A 22,042-nucleotide genomic window follows, 5' to 3' on the forward strand; every position below is an offset into this window, starting at 1 on the left:
AATTTATATTATTGATTGCCCTCTTACTCTAATCTCCCTGTTAAATATTGTAGATGATAAATATATCTGTTAGGATTGATTCTTTCATCCTGAAAATGCAAAATCTGAAACTGCTCAGGCGCTGCCTCCCCTAATGACGTTGACGTGATTCTACTCCACCCTCGTTTGCATCAGTTAATTACCCGCATACAACTGGGTTTTCTAGATTTTTTCACGCTTCTCTCACTCTCCTGCCTCATCTGGCAGAGTAGTTTCTCTGTGTCAGCAAAGGAATTTGGTGCCTGGTGGCCAAACGGAGTCCAGCCTTCAAATTCTTCTTTCTCTTTGTGGTTGATGGTCAGGCTGTGGTCACGCTGAAGGAGAAAGATCCCCATGGAGTACTTGGAATGGGACTCCAGATGCCCCACTGCAGTTTTTCCTCTGCACCCTGCTTCACCTGAGGCATTTTTGAGCAGCACAGTTGCCAAATGCCTCCCTACATGAACATCCCTGGGATCAGGCAAAGGCTTGCAGCTCTTTCCTACCAGTAGAGATGGAAAGGAGCCCATATGTTGACATGCAAAGCCATTTTCTGTCCTTAAGAATGACCTAGAGATGCTCCTCTAGCTAAATATTCATCAGGAATGGGTATATTCCAGGAGGAATCCTTATTCCTCTTACTGGAGCAACACTGTGAGGAAGCACTGGAAAATCCTACCTTTTCAACACAAATACCTTTCATAATTATTCAAATCCTGCCATGAATTAAGGAAGGATGGAGTACATTGCACTGTTGTACTGTTCTATTGCTGTGTGTCCCAAGAGAGAAGTATGGTGATGAAGAGGTCTTGGAGTCTTAAAAATATCTGTAATATAGTATAAATGATAAGATAGAATATTAATATATAATATTTTACTTTTTCAGAGTTGAAAAAATACAAGAGATATGAAGTACTAATGACAGCATACAATGTCATTGGTGAGAGCCCTACCAGCACACCAGTGGAAGTGTTTGTGGGTGAAGCAGGTAAGTAAAAGGAAAATTGGTTGATTTTATTTTTTTTTAAAGTACCAGCATGTTTTAATATTCTCTAGATAATATTTAATATTTGCCCATGAAGGGGATGATTTGAAAACACAAACAGTTTTTGTAGCCTCCTGGAATAGGTTGGCACTGACAGCTTCTTGCCATTGGAAAGCCAGTTGGTCTGCACGAACAAGGGGAGAAAGGGCATCTGAAAGAAAGAAAAGGAAATATTTTTGGAGTTGCAGGAGGATGGCTGTTCATACCAAATTAGCTTGAGGGAAAAATTGACTCAAGTTGAAGAAGTGAAAAGTGGAGCACAGGAAAGCCACAAGGGAAAAGAAACAAAACTACAAAACAAGGGAGACTTGGAAAGCTGGTTCTTTTATTTTATAACTTGCCGTGTAGAGACATTGCCTTGCACCACACCTGGCTGTATTTTTATGCTCTTGAAGCAAGAAGACACTGTGTCCAGTTTAATGCTGGCTTTGGAGGCACAGATAAAGGTCTCTCTCTGAAACATGCAGATTCTGTTGTACCATCCAGCCCCTTGAGAACCTGAGGGGTCAGTGGCTGATGGTCACTGGTCATGGTCTGTTCATGCCTTTGCTTACTGTGGATTTAGTGCACGAGTCCATTATGAATCGTAACTTGATCATTTTAAAATCCCTCCAGTGGAAGGCTGGAGGTGGAAATCAGGACGAAACAGTTAAGTAGACATTTCTCTGGGTGGTTTTGCAGAGCCCAGATAACCCACAGCTGAGTCTGTTCTCTCAGTAACTCCAGTTGGGAAGGGCAGGACTGCAGTAGCTGATGTCTTCCTCACAGCCCTGGCGGCAGGGCCGTATTTATGGTGACCCCAGCTGGAGAGAGGCTGGCACCGAAATAGTTGTTAGTTATGGTATCAGCTTCTGCAGCAGCATCTTTTGAAGCTCAGAACAAGAAGAGGCAGCACACACCCTCCTGTTGTTCAGCCTGCTGCCGAGAACGGGTCTGGTTACACTTTTGTTCCTCTGTCTCAGGGCTGTGGGAGGTAGAAGCTATCAAACCCAGCACTAATTCATTTCATTATTAGCCATTAAATATTCTATTGCTCAAAAGTAAGTAAAAGCATATTTTTTTTAAACTCTACTTAACCTTTTCATTTCAAATATGGTGTAACATTCACCATCTTTCTTTGAAAACATCATAAATTAATCAGAGCAGCCTGGTTCTGGAGAGACAGCTGGCAATATTTACATTTTTTTCTAGTTTGCTGCTGCTCCAACTTACTTCTGCAACTGCAGCAAAGAAAGTCCCAAGTGGAGCCAACTGTATCTGGCTTCAAAATACATTTTTGTTTCAGAGCTAAATATCTCACTGCTGCAAATGGAGCCAGTGCCTGCACTTAAACACATGTACACAGCACGGAAAATCAGCTGGGGAAAAGAAGGAAATGCTGTTATGTCATGTCTTTTAATCCCACTGTCTGGGTCTTCCTTATCATAACTCAGGGAACAGGGCAATGGGGGGAGATAAACTTGAGAAGAAACTGAGATATTTACATAACTCCCAAGTGTCCAGTGGCAGGTGCCCCTGCCCATGGCAGGGATTTGGAACTAGATGGGCTTTAAGGTCCTTTCCAACCCAAACCATTGCATGATATCTAGGACTCCTTTCACAGGCAGGACTGGTGTACCTGAAGTTGTAGCATGAGTTGGATGGTGTTTTACAGTTGCTGAATTTACTTATGGTGAGGGACAGTCCAGGTTCATGTGGTAGAAATGATGAATGTAGGATCTTCCTGCCGATTTTCACTCCTGTTGTGTGAAGTTATTATGCTTTGTTATATAACTGCCTCTTCCACCTCCAGAACTGGCTGTGATTTATACTGTGAGTAAAGTGATTGGAGCTGGTACTGCAATTTAAGTTTTAAATTGATTTGTGACACCTTTGAGTCAAAGTGTGCTGTGGAAATACAAGTTTTTGTTGTTATTGTTTGCTCAATGTTCTTACCCATGGTAAAGGCAGTTAAGCAGCTAGCTGGGGAAAAAATGGGCCTGCTCAACTCCAGCAATGAAGCATCCAGGTTAAAAACAGAGAAAAGCTTCCCAGTAAACAACAAGTGCTGACACAGGCATAGCACTGGGCACAAAGTGACTGAAGGTGACCAGTCCCTGGTCTGAAGCTCCTAGATAACTGATGTCCCAGTGCTGTTAAATGGTGCTTCATTCTGCCACAGGTGTTGCAGTAATTCTGGGAGGTGCAAGAACATTCCTCTCTTGGTCGTAAAAAGGAATATACAGCACATGCCTTTGGGGAAATGTGCTGGGCTTAGGCCAGCTCAGTCAAAATCCCCATTTCCCTTGGGTATTGATGTTGCTAGTGGTTGATGTGCTGTTCAGCTTCTATGTCTGGTGCAGCCAGATGAGTGATGTAGAAGGAGAAGTATCTGTGATTCCTTCCATCCTTCTGGTGCTTTCCCCTGTTAGATTTGAAAATTTTCTTATCATTGTATCTGGATTTTTGTAATAAAAATTCCAGCAGGCAATAGATCTACCTGAAAAACTTGGAGAAGAAACAGCCATGAAAACCAACCTTCTGCAAATTTTTTCAATTAGATGAGCAAAAAATACCCAAATGGGGAGTTTCTCTCCAGCCTTTAAGTGCTGTTGAGCTGTACCCCAGCCAAAAGAACATCCTCTTCGGGCAGCCTGAGTGCTCTGTTCTTCCTTGCCTCTGACTGATGGGCAGGTGGAAGTTTTGGGAGAGAACAACCTGCTGGCAGGCAATGGGCCAGGTGTGAGTAACAGAACTCCATATCCTGACTTGCCTGGGGAATAGGGAAGCTGAATGCAAGTGGTGTGGATATTTGGGGGGTTTTTTTGGCGGTGTTTTTGTTTTTTTTTATTCTACAGGTAGGGCAAAACCTTTTTATAGCAGCCCACAAGATCAAAGCCTCACCAAAGGCTCCATTTTGAGTTCTGCCTGGATGTTGGCAAAGCTCACTGGTGTGGAGTGTGGAGAGCAGTGTGGTGTGGAGAGCAGTTCTTCCCCGTGTTGGGAGAGCAGGCTGCGAGTCCTTGAGCTCAGTGCAGCTGGAAGGACGCGCTGCCTGTTCAGTCTGAACAGAGCCCATGTCCTTCCCCCACCTGCCTCGAGCATCTGGCTCCCTCTCCTCCACGGACCAGAAGATCCTCTAACGCTGCCTTTTTCGAGCTGGCTGCAGCTCTGCCCTGCTCATTAGGGAACCATGTGCATCTCCTGACAAATGACAGAAAAATTGAAAGCCACCACTTGCAGAAATTAGGAAGGGAGTCGCAGCCCCGCTGGCAAGCCCCCTTTTTGCCTTGTTAATTCATTTAACAGTTCAGCTGTCAGGGATGCTGGCTTTGATTGGGAAGGCAGTGAGTGTTCAGCGAGAGGCTGGGTACTGATATTCATCCCAGCCCGAAACGCAGCTGCTACCAGAGGTGCTGTTCTGCCCGACTGAAATTAAGACTCTGTTAGAGCAGCCACTATATCAAGAGCATTATTCTACCAGGTTGCTGTCACTACCTGATTGTGTGGTGGGCTCTGGAGTTCTGGAGACTCCACTACCTGCATTTTAATTAAACAGAAATCACAGGTTTGGGGCAGCCGTGCTTCACCTAATTTGGGAAGGTGAATGAAATAAAAGGTGGCAATACAAATCCTGTGCTAGCGAGCCTGCAGCCTTCGGTGCTTCTCCCATATACTGCAAAGATGTTTTCATGAGAAATAATGGAACTGATCATTTCTTCCAGCAGCTGCTGCTGGAGTAGAATATGTGTGTGGAAAGAGGAGGTGGCAGAAGGGGTGAAGTACTCCAAGAGGCACTAGCCTTTAAACAGGTTGTAAACCCATTTGTGTGAAGAGGGGAGTGATGTGTGTCATTATAACTGATGGTGATATTGGTGACCTTCAGAATTCACAAGAACTGATGGGGCTGGGTTGTTATTGTTGTTCTTTTTAATGATGATCCCTGAGAGTTGGTTCTATGATGGAAAAGGCAAGGAGTAAAAGGAGGTGGGAGGCAGATCCCTTTCTTTACACGTCCCCCATTGAAATGTCGCCTTTGTTGTACCATCATCTTTCAGAGAAAGTCTCCTGGCCTTCTCACTTTCTTCCAAGTGAAACTGTAGCTTGGAAAGGAACAGGAATGGGAGAAAGGGGTGTCTTGAAAAGCTGAATCTACCTCTTGGTGCAAAGCTAGCAGACACCAAAGCAAATTTCTTCCTGTTATCTGCAATTATTTTCATCTGCCCTCCTGTCTGCAGCTCCACAGGTGTTCATGAACTTCACAAAATTCATTTTGTTCACCTGTAGCTGACACAGGGAGGGAAGATCTGCTCTGCCAGTAATGTCAGGGGAAGCACTTGGCTCTGCCTGACTATCTCCAGCATTTTGCAGTCAAGAAACAGAGACCATCTGCAAAGCTCCAAGACTAAAAATAGTGAATTAGGTTTGGGAAAGAGAAGGCTAAATTGAGGGAGGAAGCCATGATAAGAACAAAGAACACTTGTAAGGAAGCAAAGACTTGACTCCAGGTACTTGGTTCCCCTTCATAAACTGTTTCTAGCACAGAGCTCTTGTTCCTCCTTACCTGGTTATCTGTGCTGGGGCAATGTCCCTCTGTCTCTTTAGTAATGGCAGAGAAGGTTGGCAGAACAAGGCTGCCTTGTCCTTGGGTGTTTTCATCTCTGCTGGCCTCACTCTTTGATGTGTTCACTCAAAACACCCCACGTGGTGCCACCTCCCCATCGGAGGTCGCTTTCTGCAGAAGGGGGGTCCCCCAGCACTACCTTGGGCAGCCCTTTCTCTTACAGCACAGCAGCTTTATCTCCTTCCCTGCCCCAAACACAGCAGAGGAGATGCTGTGCAGAGCAGTCCCCTGTGCCTCCTTGTTAACAGCCTGGGAGAGGAATGACAGCATTTCAGCGCATTAGAGCTGGCAGCTTCAATCAGCTGCCGTGGCCCCGTGGCTGTTTTCTCCTATCTGTGTGGGACACGTGGGCTGACTGTGCCTATGCAGATATGGAGCACGTTGCTGCTGGCACAGCTGCAAGAGCTGGGTGGGCAGTTCCATCCCAGATGCCACTGGAGAAGGGAAGGGAAGGATTATCGTGGCCATTTCACATTGCAGCAGTCTAAAACCTGTCAGCCCAGGGACAGTATCTTCCCTTCATAAACAAAAGGGGATGGAGGGAAGCTATTGGGAAGTAGCATAGTAAATAAATTACTGGTTTCACTTGCTCAAACTTTAAACAAAGGGATTGAACTTCCTTGGCCCTTTAAAAGCACTAAGCCTTTGAAATGTTACAGAATTTGCCTTTTAATTGCTGACACCTCTGGACATGAGCAAAAGGCTACTTTTGGAGGATGGCTGAGTGTTTGAAACTAATTGTCCTTTTCACCTCCCCTTTAAACCTAAAGAACCTGCAGAGCTGTTCCAGTGTCATGCTCAGTTCCGAATGAGCTTTACCCAAGTCGTCCTGGGGATGCCCTGCTCCAGGAGCAACACTGGGTTGTCATCCTGTCCCCACTTTCTCCCTAAGGAAGGAGAAGGTCGTCTCTGAGCTTGGAGTTAAAGATCCAAGCTGTGTTCTCCAACAATGGGCTAAAAGAGAGAGTAAAGTCAGAGCGGAGCAAGAAAGGAAAACTGTAGGAAGATGGACATGGAAAAAAAATTGGTGAGACATTTCCTTTTTGGATTGGAAAAGTAACCTCTTTCCAGTTTCTCTTGGGAACCCATATGCCTGTATCCCAACAGCATTCCATTTCTGAGAGCAGGATACATCACATCAGTATTTCTTGGTGGATTTTAAACTTCTCCAGGTTCCACTTGGGGCTTATCTGCAACAAGTCCAACTTGGATTTGTTGTTCCCATCAATGCAGCTCCACTGGAGGCAACAGCATTGTAGATGGCACTTGGCTGCAGGATTTAATCCTACAGGGCTGTGACAGGACAGTAAAAATTAACAAACTAAAGTGTGCCCACATTAGAGCATTGCTTGTGTGTTACTGGTATTGCTGCAACGCTGGGGAGTTATGGAAATGAATTTTCTCTATAAACCTTGGCTCCCTTTCCTACTCAAACTGGCTATTTTTTTTAAGGGTAATTTTACATTCTTAATCTGTTTACTGATGATTGCAAAGGTTTCCTAATTAGACTTCCAGATTTGGTAGCTTAGCTCCGTCGCTGCTCTTACAATGGCAAGACAGAAAGTAAACCCATGCCAGTGTGAGTCTGTGGAAGAAGTGTCCTTAATGTCAACATGTCAAAAAGACATCCCTGCAGCTCTCTGGGGACTGAAATCTAATGTCAAGGCAGAAGGAAGCAAAGTCTGAGCGTCGTACTGCTGTCAAAGCAAGTTATTCTACCATATAGGAGAAGGAATTTTAAGCGAATGCACTGGAAAGCAGTGTCCAGATTGAGACATAGATTTGATGGGCTTATTTGACATCTTTAATTCTCCATTGACAATCCAGAAGCTCCCTAAAATGATTTGCAATGTTTTCATGCTGCAAGTAAAAGCTGAATGCGCGCCTCATTAACAGCTCATTAAGTTGTTAATATTGGTCATAAGCAGCCTTTGGTACAGCACAATGCTTTATGCAGTACGGCAGCTCCTGCTTAGCTCGGGTCTAATTGCCTCTTTTTATCACGTCTGAGTGTAGGAAAGATGTTTCTGTCCAAACAAAAACATCACCAGTTTTTGATCAACTGCACTCGCTTCTCCCTGCCACGACAGTCGCTGGGGTGGGAGGTGCTGGGCTGCGGTTGCCATGCGGTGTTTTGCTCAGATGATGAACTTTCATCTCACAACCCCAACAGTTTGATGTGGGTTCTCATTGCTGACCGTAGCCCAAGACAGACAGACTGTCCCTACCCAAATCCATCACGAGAGCTCCTGGCTTAGTGCTGCAGTTGGTGGGAGCAGCAGTGGGAGGGGAAGGACAAATTAGCTGTTCTGCTGCAGTGTTATATGGCCTGTGAAGAGCTGAGAGCAGGGACATCCCTGCACAGTGCACAGAGAGCGGAGGGAGGAGAAGCCTGATCGTGTATGCAAAGCTTTACTGAACTAACAGCAGAGCTACTCCATTAAAAGCAAAGGAATTAACCTTCCTTTCAGAAACAGAAGCAATCAGTAGTAAAGTCAAACGAACCATAAATTGCTCTGGTAAAGAAGTAGGGAAGGCCCTGGCTGATAACCCCTATTCCAGCAGACACAGGCTGGAGTTCAAGTGCTTTCAACTAAAGGGTTGTATTTGCAGCCAAATTTCTATTTCCTCTAATTGTGCAGTCCTGCTCTGCTTGTTTGCAGTCATCCTGGGATATGTGAGCAAAATGTTGTAAGTATTTTCATATGGGTCTCAACTCCCGTGGCTTTGCCTCCTCTGTACAGCTTTGCTGTGAAGCCAGCTGTGGAGAAACACAGTTGGTTTTCTTTTCTGACATCTGTTTGCTATATCCGTCGTCAATCACAGAACTGGAGGCTTTTCAGGTTGTCTGTTGTAGACAGAAAACAAACAAAAAAAATGCCATTTTTTGTTATGAAAGTATGAATTAGCAATAGTCTAAAATATTTTGGTCACAGCAGTCCAGACACTGAGATGACATGGGGGTGTAGGACTGCAGTTCTGAGCTGCAGCTCTCAAGGATGAAAAATAAACAAAGAGAAAACTCTAAGTGAGAGTCAAGAAAATTTAAATTTAATCTCTCTCTCCCCAGGAGCACAAGAACACAGTCCTCTGTGGGCTCCCTGGTGTTCTCTGCCCATTGCAATCTGTAAAGCCTAACTTAATCCCTCGTGGGGGGTCAGCTACCCAAATTCACAGCAAAAAGCCACAGCAAAAGGTTATTGCAGGGGCAGAGATCTCACCTGTGCCCTCTGACTTTTTTCTGATTGGCTTTTGACATTTGGTATATGGCAAACCCAGTGGAGATTCGCCCTGATTATTTGATAGGCTCTCTTGGCTTCAGTGGAGCATAAGGAGTTGTTGGTCCTGACTAGACTTCAGTAGGTGCTGCCATGGCTCTTAGTGGCCATGAAGTGGGTGCTTTTGTCAGCTGCCATGAACTTGTGGTTTTATGATATTCAAATGTGGGATTAACAAATTATAGTAAGTGGAACATGAGTATAAATGGAGGAGGAGGAATCTTGGGAACTGGAGAGCCTGGGGAAATAGCCTGAAATGGGTAATTCTGCCTCTCTAATGGGCAGAGTTTTTTAAGAGAGTGGAGAGCAGTACTTTCCCTCCAGAACTGCTCCCCCTCCTCCCAGTGCATACCAGAGACGATCAGGTCAGAGTACCAAACACTCAGGAGTTCTTCAGCACCCCTTGAACAACCTTCAGTACCTCCTGGGGGGCAAATCCTGGCTCATCAGAGCTGGCACTGCTCTACAATACACAGTGTTCATGCTGGGTTTGCTCTCAGAGTTATAGCAGAGCAAACCCTTATTTGAATGCGAGTGAGAGGGGATTTTAGGAGCTAACCCTAATTTGCATGGATGTAAGTGAGAGGGGGGGGTTTAGCTGTAGGTTCCTGCCTGTGTGTTTGTTTGTGCATACCTAATGCTGTCAGACTCTTGCTGTTCCTGCTCGTGGCCCGTCTCTGCTGACTGATGGGCTGCCTGCCTGCATGGGATCATATCCTTGTTGACATGAAAGAAATAGAGGAAAAAGCTCATTTTATTATTCCCCCCCCCTTCTTGGTTTAACCACCTGTATGCCCTTCCCAGAGGCAGTCTGACAGTTCTGTAAGGGCTTTACTTTTGGGCCAGGCACTCTCACTCCTTGATAGATAATCTCAGTATGCAATGTGATAGCCTATTTTAGGGTTGTGTTAGCTGAGTAGAACTGTGGGCTTCAGCAAAAGGAGAGTGTGTAGTTTTTGTTTGCGAGCTCTAACTCTTTCACAGCACTGTTCCCTGATGTTCACTGTGGTTGCAGTCATGGTAATTTCTTCTGTACCAATCAAATCATGCCTCTCCCATGAAAATCCCAGATTGCACATGGCTCGTTGGGAAATCCAAACCCCTCTTTAAAAGATTAGTGATCACAGGAACAGTATTTTCACCACCACTGGAAGACATGGTGAGGAACAGGATGAGAATGCCTCCTCTGTTCAAAAAAAGGCACTGGCAGGTAACCTCCTAGGTCTGTGTCTATGGAAAGGATACTCCATTTATAGTCCTTGCTTCATTTCACTTTCCCCAGTATATGCAGGAACATATCTCTCCCTCTTTCCTCCCTCCACCCCCATTTCCCTCTCGTATCTCTGCAGGTGCTGAAGACCTGCCTAGCCAATGTTGGGAAGCTTCCCAGCACTAAGCAAAGAAGCTGGGGATGTTACATTTGGGTATCATTTGCAGCTGCTTTAATTTATGCTTTTTCATGACTTAATTACCCTTAAAAATTTGATGTGGCAAAACACACCTACTGTACTGAGCGTGGTATGCACGGAGAGAGAGCCAAGTGTTTGCCTACACGGATAATATGGAGTAAAGCAACTGTGGGTGTGCGAGACTCCCAAAGTCCCCATCCTGACAGCTGTTCTCTTTCTCCTCTCCACCCCTTCTTTTCCACTAAAAGAGGTTTGTCTTTTTATTTTTGCATTGATTAGATTGTGCTCTCTCTTCATCAGCATTCACGAAGGTGAAAGAGGCGTTATTCTTCTTGTGTTGACTTACATTGGTATGATAAGAAATGTTTCCGTTTCTCTTACACCAATCTATGCAACTGTGTAAAGCAACATATTTATAACATACATCAATATCCCTTGAAAAGGGCTATTTCCAACTAAAACCTGGTTTTCCAGCTGCTTTAACCTCCTCCCCCACCCAGTAGCAGGTTGGGCTTCTCAGAGAGTCACGAAATATTCTGAGTTGGAAGGGACCCACAAGGATCATCAAGTCCAGCTCTTAAGTGAACGGCCTGTACTTCTTAAAGATGGGGAGACCAGATGCTCCTTTGCTGAGACTCATTTCGTGTCACAGGGTGACACAAGCCTGACGACTTAATGACTGGCAGAGCACTGGGTTTTGATGCCAAATTGCCATTCCTGAGTAAGAGGGTGGGAGCACTCAGGTCCAGTGTTAGCAAATGGAATGTGTTGGAGGGGTTAGGACCCACATGCTTTGTGTATGGCTCTGCCTCTCTCAGAGCCTCTGAAATACATCTGAGTAACCACAGAAAGCACAGGCCTTGGAAAAAGCGCAGACTTCCATCACAAGATGTAGCCTGGCTTAAAACAGCCAGAAATTAGTGGGAAACATGTTTTACATTCTAAATATAGCTTGTGCTGCTTTGTCACAGCGGAAAGCAGCTTCGCAGTAGCTGGCTTTGAAGCACAATTAACTAATTGTTATTGAACTAATCAGCATCGCTCCCGCAGCATTCCTGATGGCAGCATTCCTGATGGCACGGAGGTTCTGCTGCACAGGGGAAGCTCCTTTCCTTGCTCCCGCTGCTCTTACACAGGCAGTGTAATAAATGGCCAATAAACACCAAACATTTTTCTCTCGTGCTGCTTTTCCTTCATGCGAGGGAGTGACTGCAAACATCTGGAGATCCACCTTTTTGGTCTTGAGAGGTACCATCCTTGCATTCCTTCTCTAAGCCCTTACTGCAGGAAAGCCCTTTGTGTTCCACTTTGCCTGTTCTGCAGATCAGTCTCACTGTTTTATCTCGTGACCTTCTGTTTGTTGTGTTGTGTTTGGCTTTTGAATCCACTTAACTGTTGCTTATCTACTTGAGGGCAGTGGCCACAGCTGAAGAAGAAACAATCTGTTCTCCGTGCCACTGCAGGGATATAACTTAAATACACTGAGGATGGTTTAGGTTAGGCATCAAAAAATAATAATTACCAGAGTTATTTTATGAGTTACTGTTATGTATTTTATATATATATCTAATTTATTTTTATTTTTAAAATAGCATTATTATTCATATCCCTGTTTTAAGAGTTCTTAAAATAGAGATATGCTGGCAGAGCTTGTGTGGGAATGGCAGGGCAATCTGGAAAGTCAGCGATGGAAATGACATGAACATCTGACCAGCAAGCTGATCCTGGTGTGACACAGGAGGGTGATGTCTGAGCCCTCTCCAAACCCTTCCCAGCCCTATTTTCCAGGGCTGTGTGTGCCAGGAACCAGTGAGTAAACTTTGGAGGCACTGGTGTGCAAGATTTAACCATCAGCACACGCTCCAGTGAATGTTGCTGTGCCTTCTCCCTGTTTTTACTCACTAGTTTGATAACATTACAGCTGATACTCAGAACCTGCTACAAACACTCCTCCATTGTAATGTGGAGACCTACAGATTAGAGGATTTTGGGGCCTGGAGCTGTCTCTTTGTTCTGTGTTTATGCAACACATTGTGCAATGAGATTCTGGCCTTTAGGTGCTAACACCAAAATGCAAATATATCGATTACTAGGGAGTAAAGGCAGATATGTTCACCAAGGCATGCTTTGATGAACTGAGGGAAAGGCTTGCTGGATAGAAAAGGATCAGAGGTCTTTACAAAACAGAAATTCGCTTGGGATTGTTTGGGATCAAAGTGATGCTCAGGAAATCTTCAGCCTCTTTCACTGCATTTTTCTCCTTGTTTTTGGCCTGCATGTTTATTCAAATGGCATGTGAGTATCAGGGAATCTTGTCCCAGATTTGTCCGTGAATTTCCTGGCATAATACTGGCATTACAGAAACAATTAGAAAACCAGTAGAGGAGAAATCCTGTGCTACCCAGAAACTGGAGCAGATATAAGAGCAGCAAGGAATGCTTCACAAAACTAGTTATTAAGTTTACACAATGAATCACAAGGATTTGTAGCCCACCTGTGACACAGAGCATCGTGGTGACTGTCACTGAGAAAAGGAATAGTAGTTTCATGTTGATGAAAAGCTCTCAGTGCCACACAGCCCAGAGAGAAAATATCCCAAGTGAGAAGAGCTGAGGTGAACCCTCTGCAGTGCACAGAGCTCTGGAGCAGGCAGGCCACCAGGGATTTTAAACACCTTCTCTTTAAAGGTTATAAGCATTTGCAAGCTCAAGTTGCCTGCAGTGAGAGCAGAGGCTGCTCAGTATGGCTGGAAATTGAGGGCAGTGATATATTTGAATGTGGATTTAGATGTGTAACTTTATTTATGGGCTCATTTTGACACTCTCACCACGTTTCTAGATAGATTTGTTGTCTTTATGTGATCCTGCCAACATCAGCCCAGCACATATTTGTTATTATTTTTTACTAATTACTGTACAACCTGCTCAGTCTTTCTCCTTACGTTTTGGCTGAGAGAGAGTTTCAAGGAGAGAATCTCAAAGGTAAATTGAAATCAGATAAGAAAAGAGATGTTTACAAATATCTGCCTGAGATTTCAAGGCAGGGTACGTGCACCGAATTAGACTTCGTGAATGCATAGATATTATTTTCAGAGAGAGTGAAATGCTTTCCCCCTGCCAAGAGCTGTGTTTGGACCCTCAGGGGTCTGTGTCGCTCCTGCTATAGTTGATAATGTCACTGACACCTAAAGCAGTGTGAGGAATGCAGCTTTAACCTTGCTTTTTATGTATTGGAGATTTCAACAGCCATGAAAAATTTCGAGCTCAGTAATCTCGAACTGCATTCCTAGAAGGTAAAAGCCTTTTGAGTTCACCTTTAAAATGCACTTGCTTTTATTGGCACAGGCTGTCCATATATTCGGGGAATGGTTTAGGATTGCAAACAGGTAGGGTCTTTAGGGATGTGTTTCCTTCTTTTTGAAGTATTTCATTTCACCCTTAATGGGACGTGCTGTCTGCACAGAGCCACATCAAGCGGCAGCAGCACTTTTCTGCTGTCCCTTGCTGTCAACAGGAAACCTGTGCTTAGAAGAGGAGGGACACATCAGCCTTTGAAAGTTGAACAGAGGGACAGACTCAAAGGGCACAAAACCAAACAATTTGCATCTCGTGGAGGCTCTGGGGTAGCGAAGAGAAATGTCTTTTTCCACACTGTATTTTCTTTTCTTCCTCCCATCAAATTTTCCGCCGCCTTGCCAGCAAAAGTGCAGCTCCAGCAGCAAACGTGTCAGTGCAGAGTTATCCCTGGCAGTTTTTAACCACTGTGTTTCTCAGATGTGCTCCAGGAAGGGTTTGAGAAAGAGCATTGTTTTTCTGGCAGTGGGTTGTGCACGCCATCTCTTCTGATGGTCACATCTCGGAAGCAGTGTTTGTTCCAGGCTGGCACATGGCATCCAAACAAAAATGCTCTTGTAGGTGCTGCTTCAGACTTGGGTGTTGAGAGCACTTTGAAGCTGTCAGCTCAGGACAGACAGTAGTGTCAGTCCTTAGAAAGAAAATACACTGCTGAAGTGATCCATTTTCTTCTGTGATTGTACATATTCCTGTTTCCCTGAGCGTGTCATCTTACAAATGTCCCAGATGTGTCTCAGGTTTGTGCTCTGTGATCAGTTCGGCCTCACGCTATGGTCTGTGCTGTGAAAGTCTCAAAATATTGAGGTTTTTGGTCCTTAGCAGCACTCAGTTGCACTGAGGGCAGCCAGCCAGCCAGCTGCTGCTGCCTGTGCTCCTCCACTGAGCACTGAAGGCAGGGCAGCAATTAGATAAGTGCACCCCTGGGAACAAGCTGCGCTTTACTGATGGTCACTGTCACCTCATGCATTCACCATCCAACCAAAAAGGAAACAAAAAAAAATATAATAAACAAATAGTTTTAATGGAGCCCTGGGATAAAGGCTATTTTCAATTTTACCTTCCACGTTTTAATTGTATAGCGATAATTTTGCAATGGAGTTGCCGATGGCAAACATGCAAAAGACATTAACTTTATTTATGTTTTGGATTATTAATGTGGCTGTTAAAATTCCTCCAGTTAGTTTTGATTGAATTGTTTTTTTGTGCGATTCTGTCGTTTAATGGAGCGGTAAATAAGAATTTCTGATAATGAGCCCAAGCATCTGTCACAACAACCTGGCGCTGGTTATTAACATTTCCATTAACGGCAGGGTGGGCAGTGATAATATGGAAACCACACAGTTAGAACAAAATAAATAGTTGGTGTCAGGCTGAGTGGGTGTTAATTACTTTTTTATTTTATAACTCTGGGGGGAGGGAGTATTGGTGGAAAAGTGTGACTTATGAAGGTCATTCTCTCTTAAGAAAGAAGTCTCCAGAGGGACAGCTAACAGGGGCTATCCAGCTCGAGTGGTGAATATTTCATCACTTCTATTTATGGCCCATAAAGAGGCAGAGAGAAAAGAGACAACTCTCTCAGGTGGGCAGAGTGAGGGCTATGGCACCGTGAACATGGAGAAGGGAGGAGTGTACCCTTTGCCCTGCCTTTCTCTCCCTACTTCTGGAGTTTGAACAGGACATGCTTCGGCACCTTTTCTGTGAACAGAACGTGAGCTATTCTGTTAAAACCTGCCAGAGGCAGAGACAGCAGGTCAGGAAAACAGAGTGTCCTCTCTAGCCACTGGGGAGGAAAATCCACCTGCACCAAGTTGGAGCCTGACAAAGGGAAGGATGGAGTGACCCAGGTGCACTCAAAGATCAGTTTTTTAGCACAGCACAATGCAAAGAATGCCATCAGGATCCAAAGTGAGCCAGCATGTGCATATGGAGGTGTAATCAAAGCAGAGCTAACAAGCAGCAAACTAAAAGTCTTTTTGTCATACATAAAATATTAGTGAGTTGATTAGTGTCTGACTGGGTTTGGAGGTAATATTAGGCAGTATTTTGGCCCTAAGTCCTGGAGCCTTGGGAGCAAGTTGTTGTAAGAGCTGCTGCTGAGAGGGAGCCCAGGGTGATGGTGACAGGGAATCCTTGCTCACAGTGACTTGCAGGAGCAGCTGATCAGGAGCATCAGCCACTGACAAAGGCAAGCCCCAAACAGTACCAGAGAACCAAGACAAAATTCTCCTTTCTTTTCCAAAGCTGCTGGCAGTTCTGAATTGATTCAGTGTCTAACTCAGCCTGCATGGAACAGAACACAACCACATCCCGAGGCTCAGCTGCTCCTCACTCCACGTGTGCTGAGACATGCCGGTGATTCAGATACCCTGGGGCTGGCTCCCTGTGCTGACTTGTGGCATAAACAGAGTCTGTCCTGGGTCCTTCTGCAAATAGAAAACTGCAGCCTGGATATGAACTAGTTCTGCTTGTCACTATTAATTCTTCTCCCCTCCTTTGTCTCTAGCACCGGCGCTGGCCCCACAGAACATCCAAGTAAACTCCCTTTCTGCAAGCCAGCTGGAGCTCACCTGGGACCCCCCTCCTGCCGACAGCCAAAATGGGAACATCCAAGGCTACAAGGCAATCCTCCTGTTTCTACTGTTTTCATTTATCTTGCTTGGCATTGCTATTTACCTGTGAGATAGCTCTACAAACTGCAGTTGCCCTCGCCGCATAAGGCAAATTAAAACAGCGTTCAGACTGCAGTACAGAAACAGCACTAAGTCCCTAAACCAAAAGAAAGAGAATGAGATTGGGAGGGGGAGAGGAGAGAAAAGGGAAAGTGTGTTGTTATTTATGGACAAATAGAGCATGGGGAAACAGGGCATGCAGATAAGGAGGTAGCTCCACTTATGCAGGCGACATATCTGCTCTAAAAAGCAACACAGACACATAAGAGCTGGGGGCAAGAAATGTATTGAAGAAAATTAACTGAGCTTTCTAGCTATCAAATGGTACAAGCCTTTAGGAAGAGCAGAACTTTCTCCCAGCTAGAAGCCTGAGCCAGATCAGATTTTGGAAGAATTACTTCATTTCCTTAACTCTAACAAAATTAAGTCGGAGTATTAATTGCATTTGGTTCATAGGAGATGAGCACGTTGCAGAGGCACGTTGCTCAGCATCTCCAGCATGAGAATGGACCCTCAGAGAGTGGAAATGGGCAAGTCTACAAACACTGGAGCTTGGCTTGGGTTCAGTGTCTGGCTCTGCCTCTCTCCATGAATTTAGATCCATAAGTGAAGGAAAGCCAAGCCAATGTGAATAATCTGGCATCCCTTCTTGGCAGTAACAAGCATCCTTATATATCAATTCCTGTCCTTTCCCTTTTGTACATATATAGATGGCTTTAGCAGCTTGGCTTGGAGAGCCAAGGTGGAGTCTTGCCTTGGCTTGTTCTCTCAACTCTCTAGCTTGCTTTGGCCTGTTGTAAGGCTCTCGCTGCCAGGCCTGTCCAATAAGTAGGGCTGGCACCACTTTCCTCTTGGAAGCAACTTCTCCAAAGCCTAATTTTACAGCACCGGGATAAAAATTATGTAAGGGAAGCATGGGGGAAAGCACCTCAAGGAGCTTTAGGGAAAAACTTTATTACCCTCTTCAGGGAGGCATTTGCCTGGCTGTCCTGTGAACACCAGTGATGTAACCATTGTGTGTGTACAGAGGTGAGCTGTGGGCCATTGTATCAGGATGCCAGTGCTGACAAGCAGCTTGCATTGCAGGGAGAATTTAAAACTGACCTCTCCTCGCTGAACTCTGGCAGCTCATATCTGCTGTCACTAGGCCATATTCTTCAGCCTGTGCTCTATTTTTGAGTGATGTACTCAGCTGCATGGTCTCTGGACTCAGGGGAATTTGCCAAAGGGAAAGGTTTGGCACATGCGGAAAAACCTTAGTATCCTATTTAACAGAGGAGTCCAGAGCAAGGCTTGCACCATCTTCCTGGTCTTTTATAGCTGCAATGTCCAGATATTTTCTAGGTGTAGGATATACTAGAACATTTGATAGGATGAGAGGAAATGGTCTCAAGTTGTGCCAGGGGAGGTTTAGATTAGATAATTAGGAAAAATCTCTTCACTGAAAGAGTAGTTAGACATTGGAACAGGCTGCCCTGGGAAGTGGTGGAATTGCCATCCCTGGAAGTGTTCAGAGTGTTGACATGGCACTTGAGGCCATGGTTTAGTGGTGAACACTGTGAGGCTGGGTTCATGGTTTGGCTCATGATCTTAGGGGGCTTTTCCAACCTTAGTGATTCTGTCTTACTGTCCCAACAGATTTATTACTGGGAGAGCGACACCCAGAATGACACGGAGAAAGTGAAGGTCCTTTTCCTCCCGGAGACAACGGTCCGGCTGAAGAACCTGACGAGCCACACGCGGTACATGGTCTGCATCTCCGCCTTCAACGCCGCCGGGGACGGCCCCCGGAGCAGCCCCTCGCAGGGCAGGACGCACCAGGCGGGTACGGGAGCGCTGTCCTGTCCCACAGCTCAGACCTGGGGATGGCCAGCAAGGACCTGGGCAGTGGCCAAGGGAAATGGGGGGATGCAGAAGGGCACCGGTGTTTGGGTTTACATTGTAATGGTCTTGAAGGGCGGGGGAAAAAGCATCCAATAACTGGAGTGTGTGGAAAGGGAGGGATAGAACAGAAGTGAGAACGGAGTGGCAGAAGGACCACTCCCTTCACAAGCTGGCCTAAAAGGAACCAGTCGGTGGGACTGTTTCTGGTTTCCGCTGTTATACCTGGAAATGCCAAGGAACTCATCTCCAGTGCCTGGAAGTTGCCCAGACATTCCTGTGAGATGATTAGCATGCTTTTTAGAATTCCTTCTTATTGTTTTTAAAACTGGATCAGCAGCCACCCAATCAGGCTGAGCAGTGCCTGTGCTGGACATTCTGTGGTGGGAGTGCTCTGTGCAGGGTGAAGGCAGTGCCCTTGGTTGGTGGCTGTGAAGAGGAGCTGTGTACTCAGTCTCTGTGCTCTCATAGCACACTTCTGAGGGTCCTTCCCTTCTGCGTTCTATCTCTTTGTTTGTTTTCAGTTTTGCAGCTGAGTGCCTGTGTTTTTAGGACAGGCTGGGTTTCTGACTGATTACAGGACATTTGTAGACAATTGATAAATCCCGTTCTCAGCTTGTTTCCTTTAGATTTAGGCTGGGCAAACAAACCAATGTTTTATAATATGTATGTATATCAGCTTGATTACTTCTCCTGCAATTCAATCTGTGTGTAATCCTTTCAGCACCCAGTGCTCCCAGCTTCTTGGCGTTCTCTGAAATCACTTGCACTACACTCAATGTGTCTTGGGGCGAGCCGACAGCAGCAAATGGAGTCCTGCAGGGTTATCGAGTAGTCTACGAGCCTCTGGCTCCCGTCCAGGGTAAGAAAGACCTCTGATCATACATATTCATGGTGAAGTGACAGAATAGTACTGTAGTATCTTTCATCTCTGCCCAATTTCCCACTTGCTCTCTGCCGTTTTCCAAGAGAAGCCAGGTGGCAAAGGGTAAGTAAAACAATTCCACTTTTGCCAAAACCGCTCAGCGAGCCATAATACTGTGGAATACGGCTTTTGTCTGTCCCCTCTCATTTTCTTGCACAAACTATAGTCTGTGTGATTTGAAAAGTCATTTTATGGCCGTCATTACCTGGTCTGGGCGAAGAGGAGGCTCAGCCTGAGAGTCCCTGATTGTCTCCCCGCGTCGCGCTTTGAAACTGCTGAGTAGGCTCCATCCCAGAATAGTCATCAGACACATTTGTATTGCTTATCACATCGTGTGTCACTTCTGTTATCACAGAGATTGCCTGGGCATCAAGTGTGCTCGTCGTCACTGGCACTGCTGCTGGCTGACAGGGGAGGGTGGCTGCTGTGGGGATGTAGATGTGTCTTTACAAAGAGTTTCTGAGCAGTATTTTCAACCCAGCACTGGATTTTAAGTTAGACCACCACAGCGTGCTGGCCACAAATGTTTGGTTAATTTGCCAGAGCAGCAACAGAGAAGGATTTGGCAATACCCCTGAAAGCAAATGTAAATTCACTCCAAAGGTGAATTAGAAAAGATGACAAAGTTTGTGGATGGTCTTATTAATATTTTTATATTCCTGGTAGATTGCCAATCATTCAATAGGATGTCCAGCTTTGGCGGGGTGACAGCAGGGAGAGTAATTTCAGCCATTGTCAATCCATTTTAAACTCTTTTCCAAAGAAATAAGGATATCAATCACTTGTATTTGCTTTTTCTGTAAGGAATTATGATCTGTACTGTCTGAATATCCATGTCTCATGCACAGAGAAAGTTTTATGGAGGATTGAAAACACAAGAATAAAAGCACTGTCAGCCTTTATGGTTGGCAGGTCTGAGCACAAAGAGCTAATGCAGAAAGCATTTCTAATTCTGACCAAGAAATGTGCACAGGGTATGCAGGAGGTTGGGGCTGTTTGGGCATTTCCTGCCTTTTATTCATTCCTACACAATGTTTAAGAATACATTTTTTCCCCTGAAAATATGGAAGTGTCAGATCATGTTTTGTCTTCATGCATTTGACTTAACATCCTCAGAATCTTTGTTTTCCTTTCTTCTCTTCCCCACTTCTGCTTGTGCTGCCTCTGACTCCAGCTTGTCTCTCCTTCCCCTGATGTGAGCAGGGAGGTTATGGAGGGCTCTTCCTCAGACTGGAAATTTTTGCTTAAATTTATTTTCAAGTCTCTACCCATTTGCTCTTGTGACAACATTTTTCTTTCAGCAACTATATTTATTCTCCTGTCATGATAAGGAATCCCTCCCTTGATGCCATCATTTTCCTCTGATAGAAAAGCCATGCTCCTTTATTTAGAGAGCAAAGTAGAGCCAAATTTGAAGATGGAGCAGGAGACAGTGCTGAATGTAGCACAAGGCTTGTGGGGCCAGCACTGATGTATCCTGTGATCCCAGAGGATCATTCCAGCCCCAGGTCTCACATTCCTCCATACCAGCACCACAGTGCAACAATAAGGATGGACCAGACCCTCTGGAGCCTTTTCCTGCATCCTGTAACTTTCCACTCATTTATGATTTTTGGCTGAGCATCCTTGTCATGGTGACCCTCTTGCCATCCCACTCCCCCTCCCAACATTTACCTGCCCATTTTTTCAGGCTTTCCAACAGCAACCTGTTCTTTAGCACAGTTTTCTCCCTGTTTGACCTTTTATTGTTTAAGCCTTACACTGTTATGTTTTACACAATAATAGACAACAGAATTGCCCTGGAGCCTTTTTTAACAGTTCTTTTTTTTTTTTTTTTTTGAACATAACTTCAAACTGACAAATGCTTCCTGATTTGTCTCAGAGAAATGAAATAGTTCACCTAGAGAAGGAGCGGGCACTTTTACTGCTTCCTCGTTAGCCAAGGAAAGATTCCCTGAGTTATAAATTGTATCTGGGAGAAAACTTGGAACAGAAATCGCTTAGACATTATTCTTTAATTAACTGGTAAAAACTGAAAGCATCATCTTGATTTGCATAAAATAAGCATCTGGATTGAAAAACATCTTCCTTCTGCATTTTTCTGGAAAGATAAACTAGCAAGCAGCCATTTCTAGCATGAAAAACCTTCTCCCCCTTCCTGTCTTCTTGGTTTGAAATTAGTTATGTACATCTACAGAACCAGAAAAATGCCAAAAGGACTCTCTAATTTGAACCTTCTGTTCTGTAAAATACTTTATAAATCAACTTCATGTCCTTGACTTACTTGTAGAAAATTTCAGTGAAAACTAGATTTTTTTTTCTTTCAAAGCACTCATTGTCCCTCTGCCCTTTGTGCAGCGTTGAGAACCTAAAGGTGAAACTACTGTGCACCTCGATGAAGGACACACCTCTGATTTTAATTCATCCCTGTAAGAAAAATTATGAGAGAATGAGAAGAGTGAAACACAAGTCACAACTCCAGCCTTTTTAAGATCACAGTGCTTTGATTGCATCTCCTATTGTCGTGGCATTTGTAGCCCCCAGGTCCCTGTGAGGTGCACACATCCCTTATTCTGCATCCACGTGGTGATGGTGGACATAGCAGGATGAGGTGAATGGAACAAACCTGGCCCTTGTTTCCTCCTCCAGGCAGTGTTGCAGCTTATTTGGTGAAGCACCAATGGAGAAATGCTTGCTTAGGAAGCAGCCTGCAACATGCACTCCTCTTCGTTTACCTCTCTCTTTCTTCCCAGAGTAATTAGTGAAGTTACATGTAGTCTCTTGGTAATTTCCCAGTTGTGTTGTAAGGTTTTTTCCTTGTCAGTACCCACTTATCAAGCTTAAACTCTAATTATACTTAT

At 44.8% G+C, this 22,042-nt stretch overlaps 2 protein-coding genes across 5 annotated transcripts in view; one reads left to right on the forward strand and one right to left on the reverse strand.

The window, feature by feature from the left end:
* Window positions 1-22,042, forward strand: part of SDK1 (sidekick cell adhesion molecule 1) — a 395,504-nt gene that overhangs the window by 345,476 nt on the left and 27,986 nt on the right. For all 4 annotated transcript variants that reach the window (XM_064673195.1, XM_064673194.1, XM_064673196.1 and 1 more), the window contains 4 exons: window positions 905-1,006; window positions 16,210-16,325; window positions 18,014-18,200; window positions 18,981-19,118. In XM_064673195.1, the coding sequence (XP_064529265.1) occupies window positions 905-1,006; window positions 16,210-16,325; window positions 18,014-18,200; window positions 18,981-19,118 (543 nt within the window). The remainder of the gene's footprint in view (window positions 1-904; window positions 1,007-16,209; window positions 16,326-18,013; window positions 18,201-18,980; window positions 19,119-22,042) is intronic.
* Window positions 1-22,042, reverse strand: part of RADIL (Rap associating with DIL domain) — a 227,949-nt gene that overhangs the window by 2,863 nt on the left and 203,044 nt on the right. The gene's annotated exons all lie outside the window — the stretch shown is intronic.

Source organism: Pseudopipra pipra, chromosome 16 (genome assembly GCF_036250125.1).
Source record: "Pseudopipra pipra isolate bDixPip1 chromosome 16, bDixPip1.hap1, whole genome shotgun sequence".
Classification (NCBI taxonomy): Eukaryota; Metazoa; Chordata; class Aves; order Passeriformes; family Pipridae; genus Pseudopipra; species Pseudopipra pipra.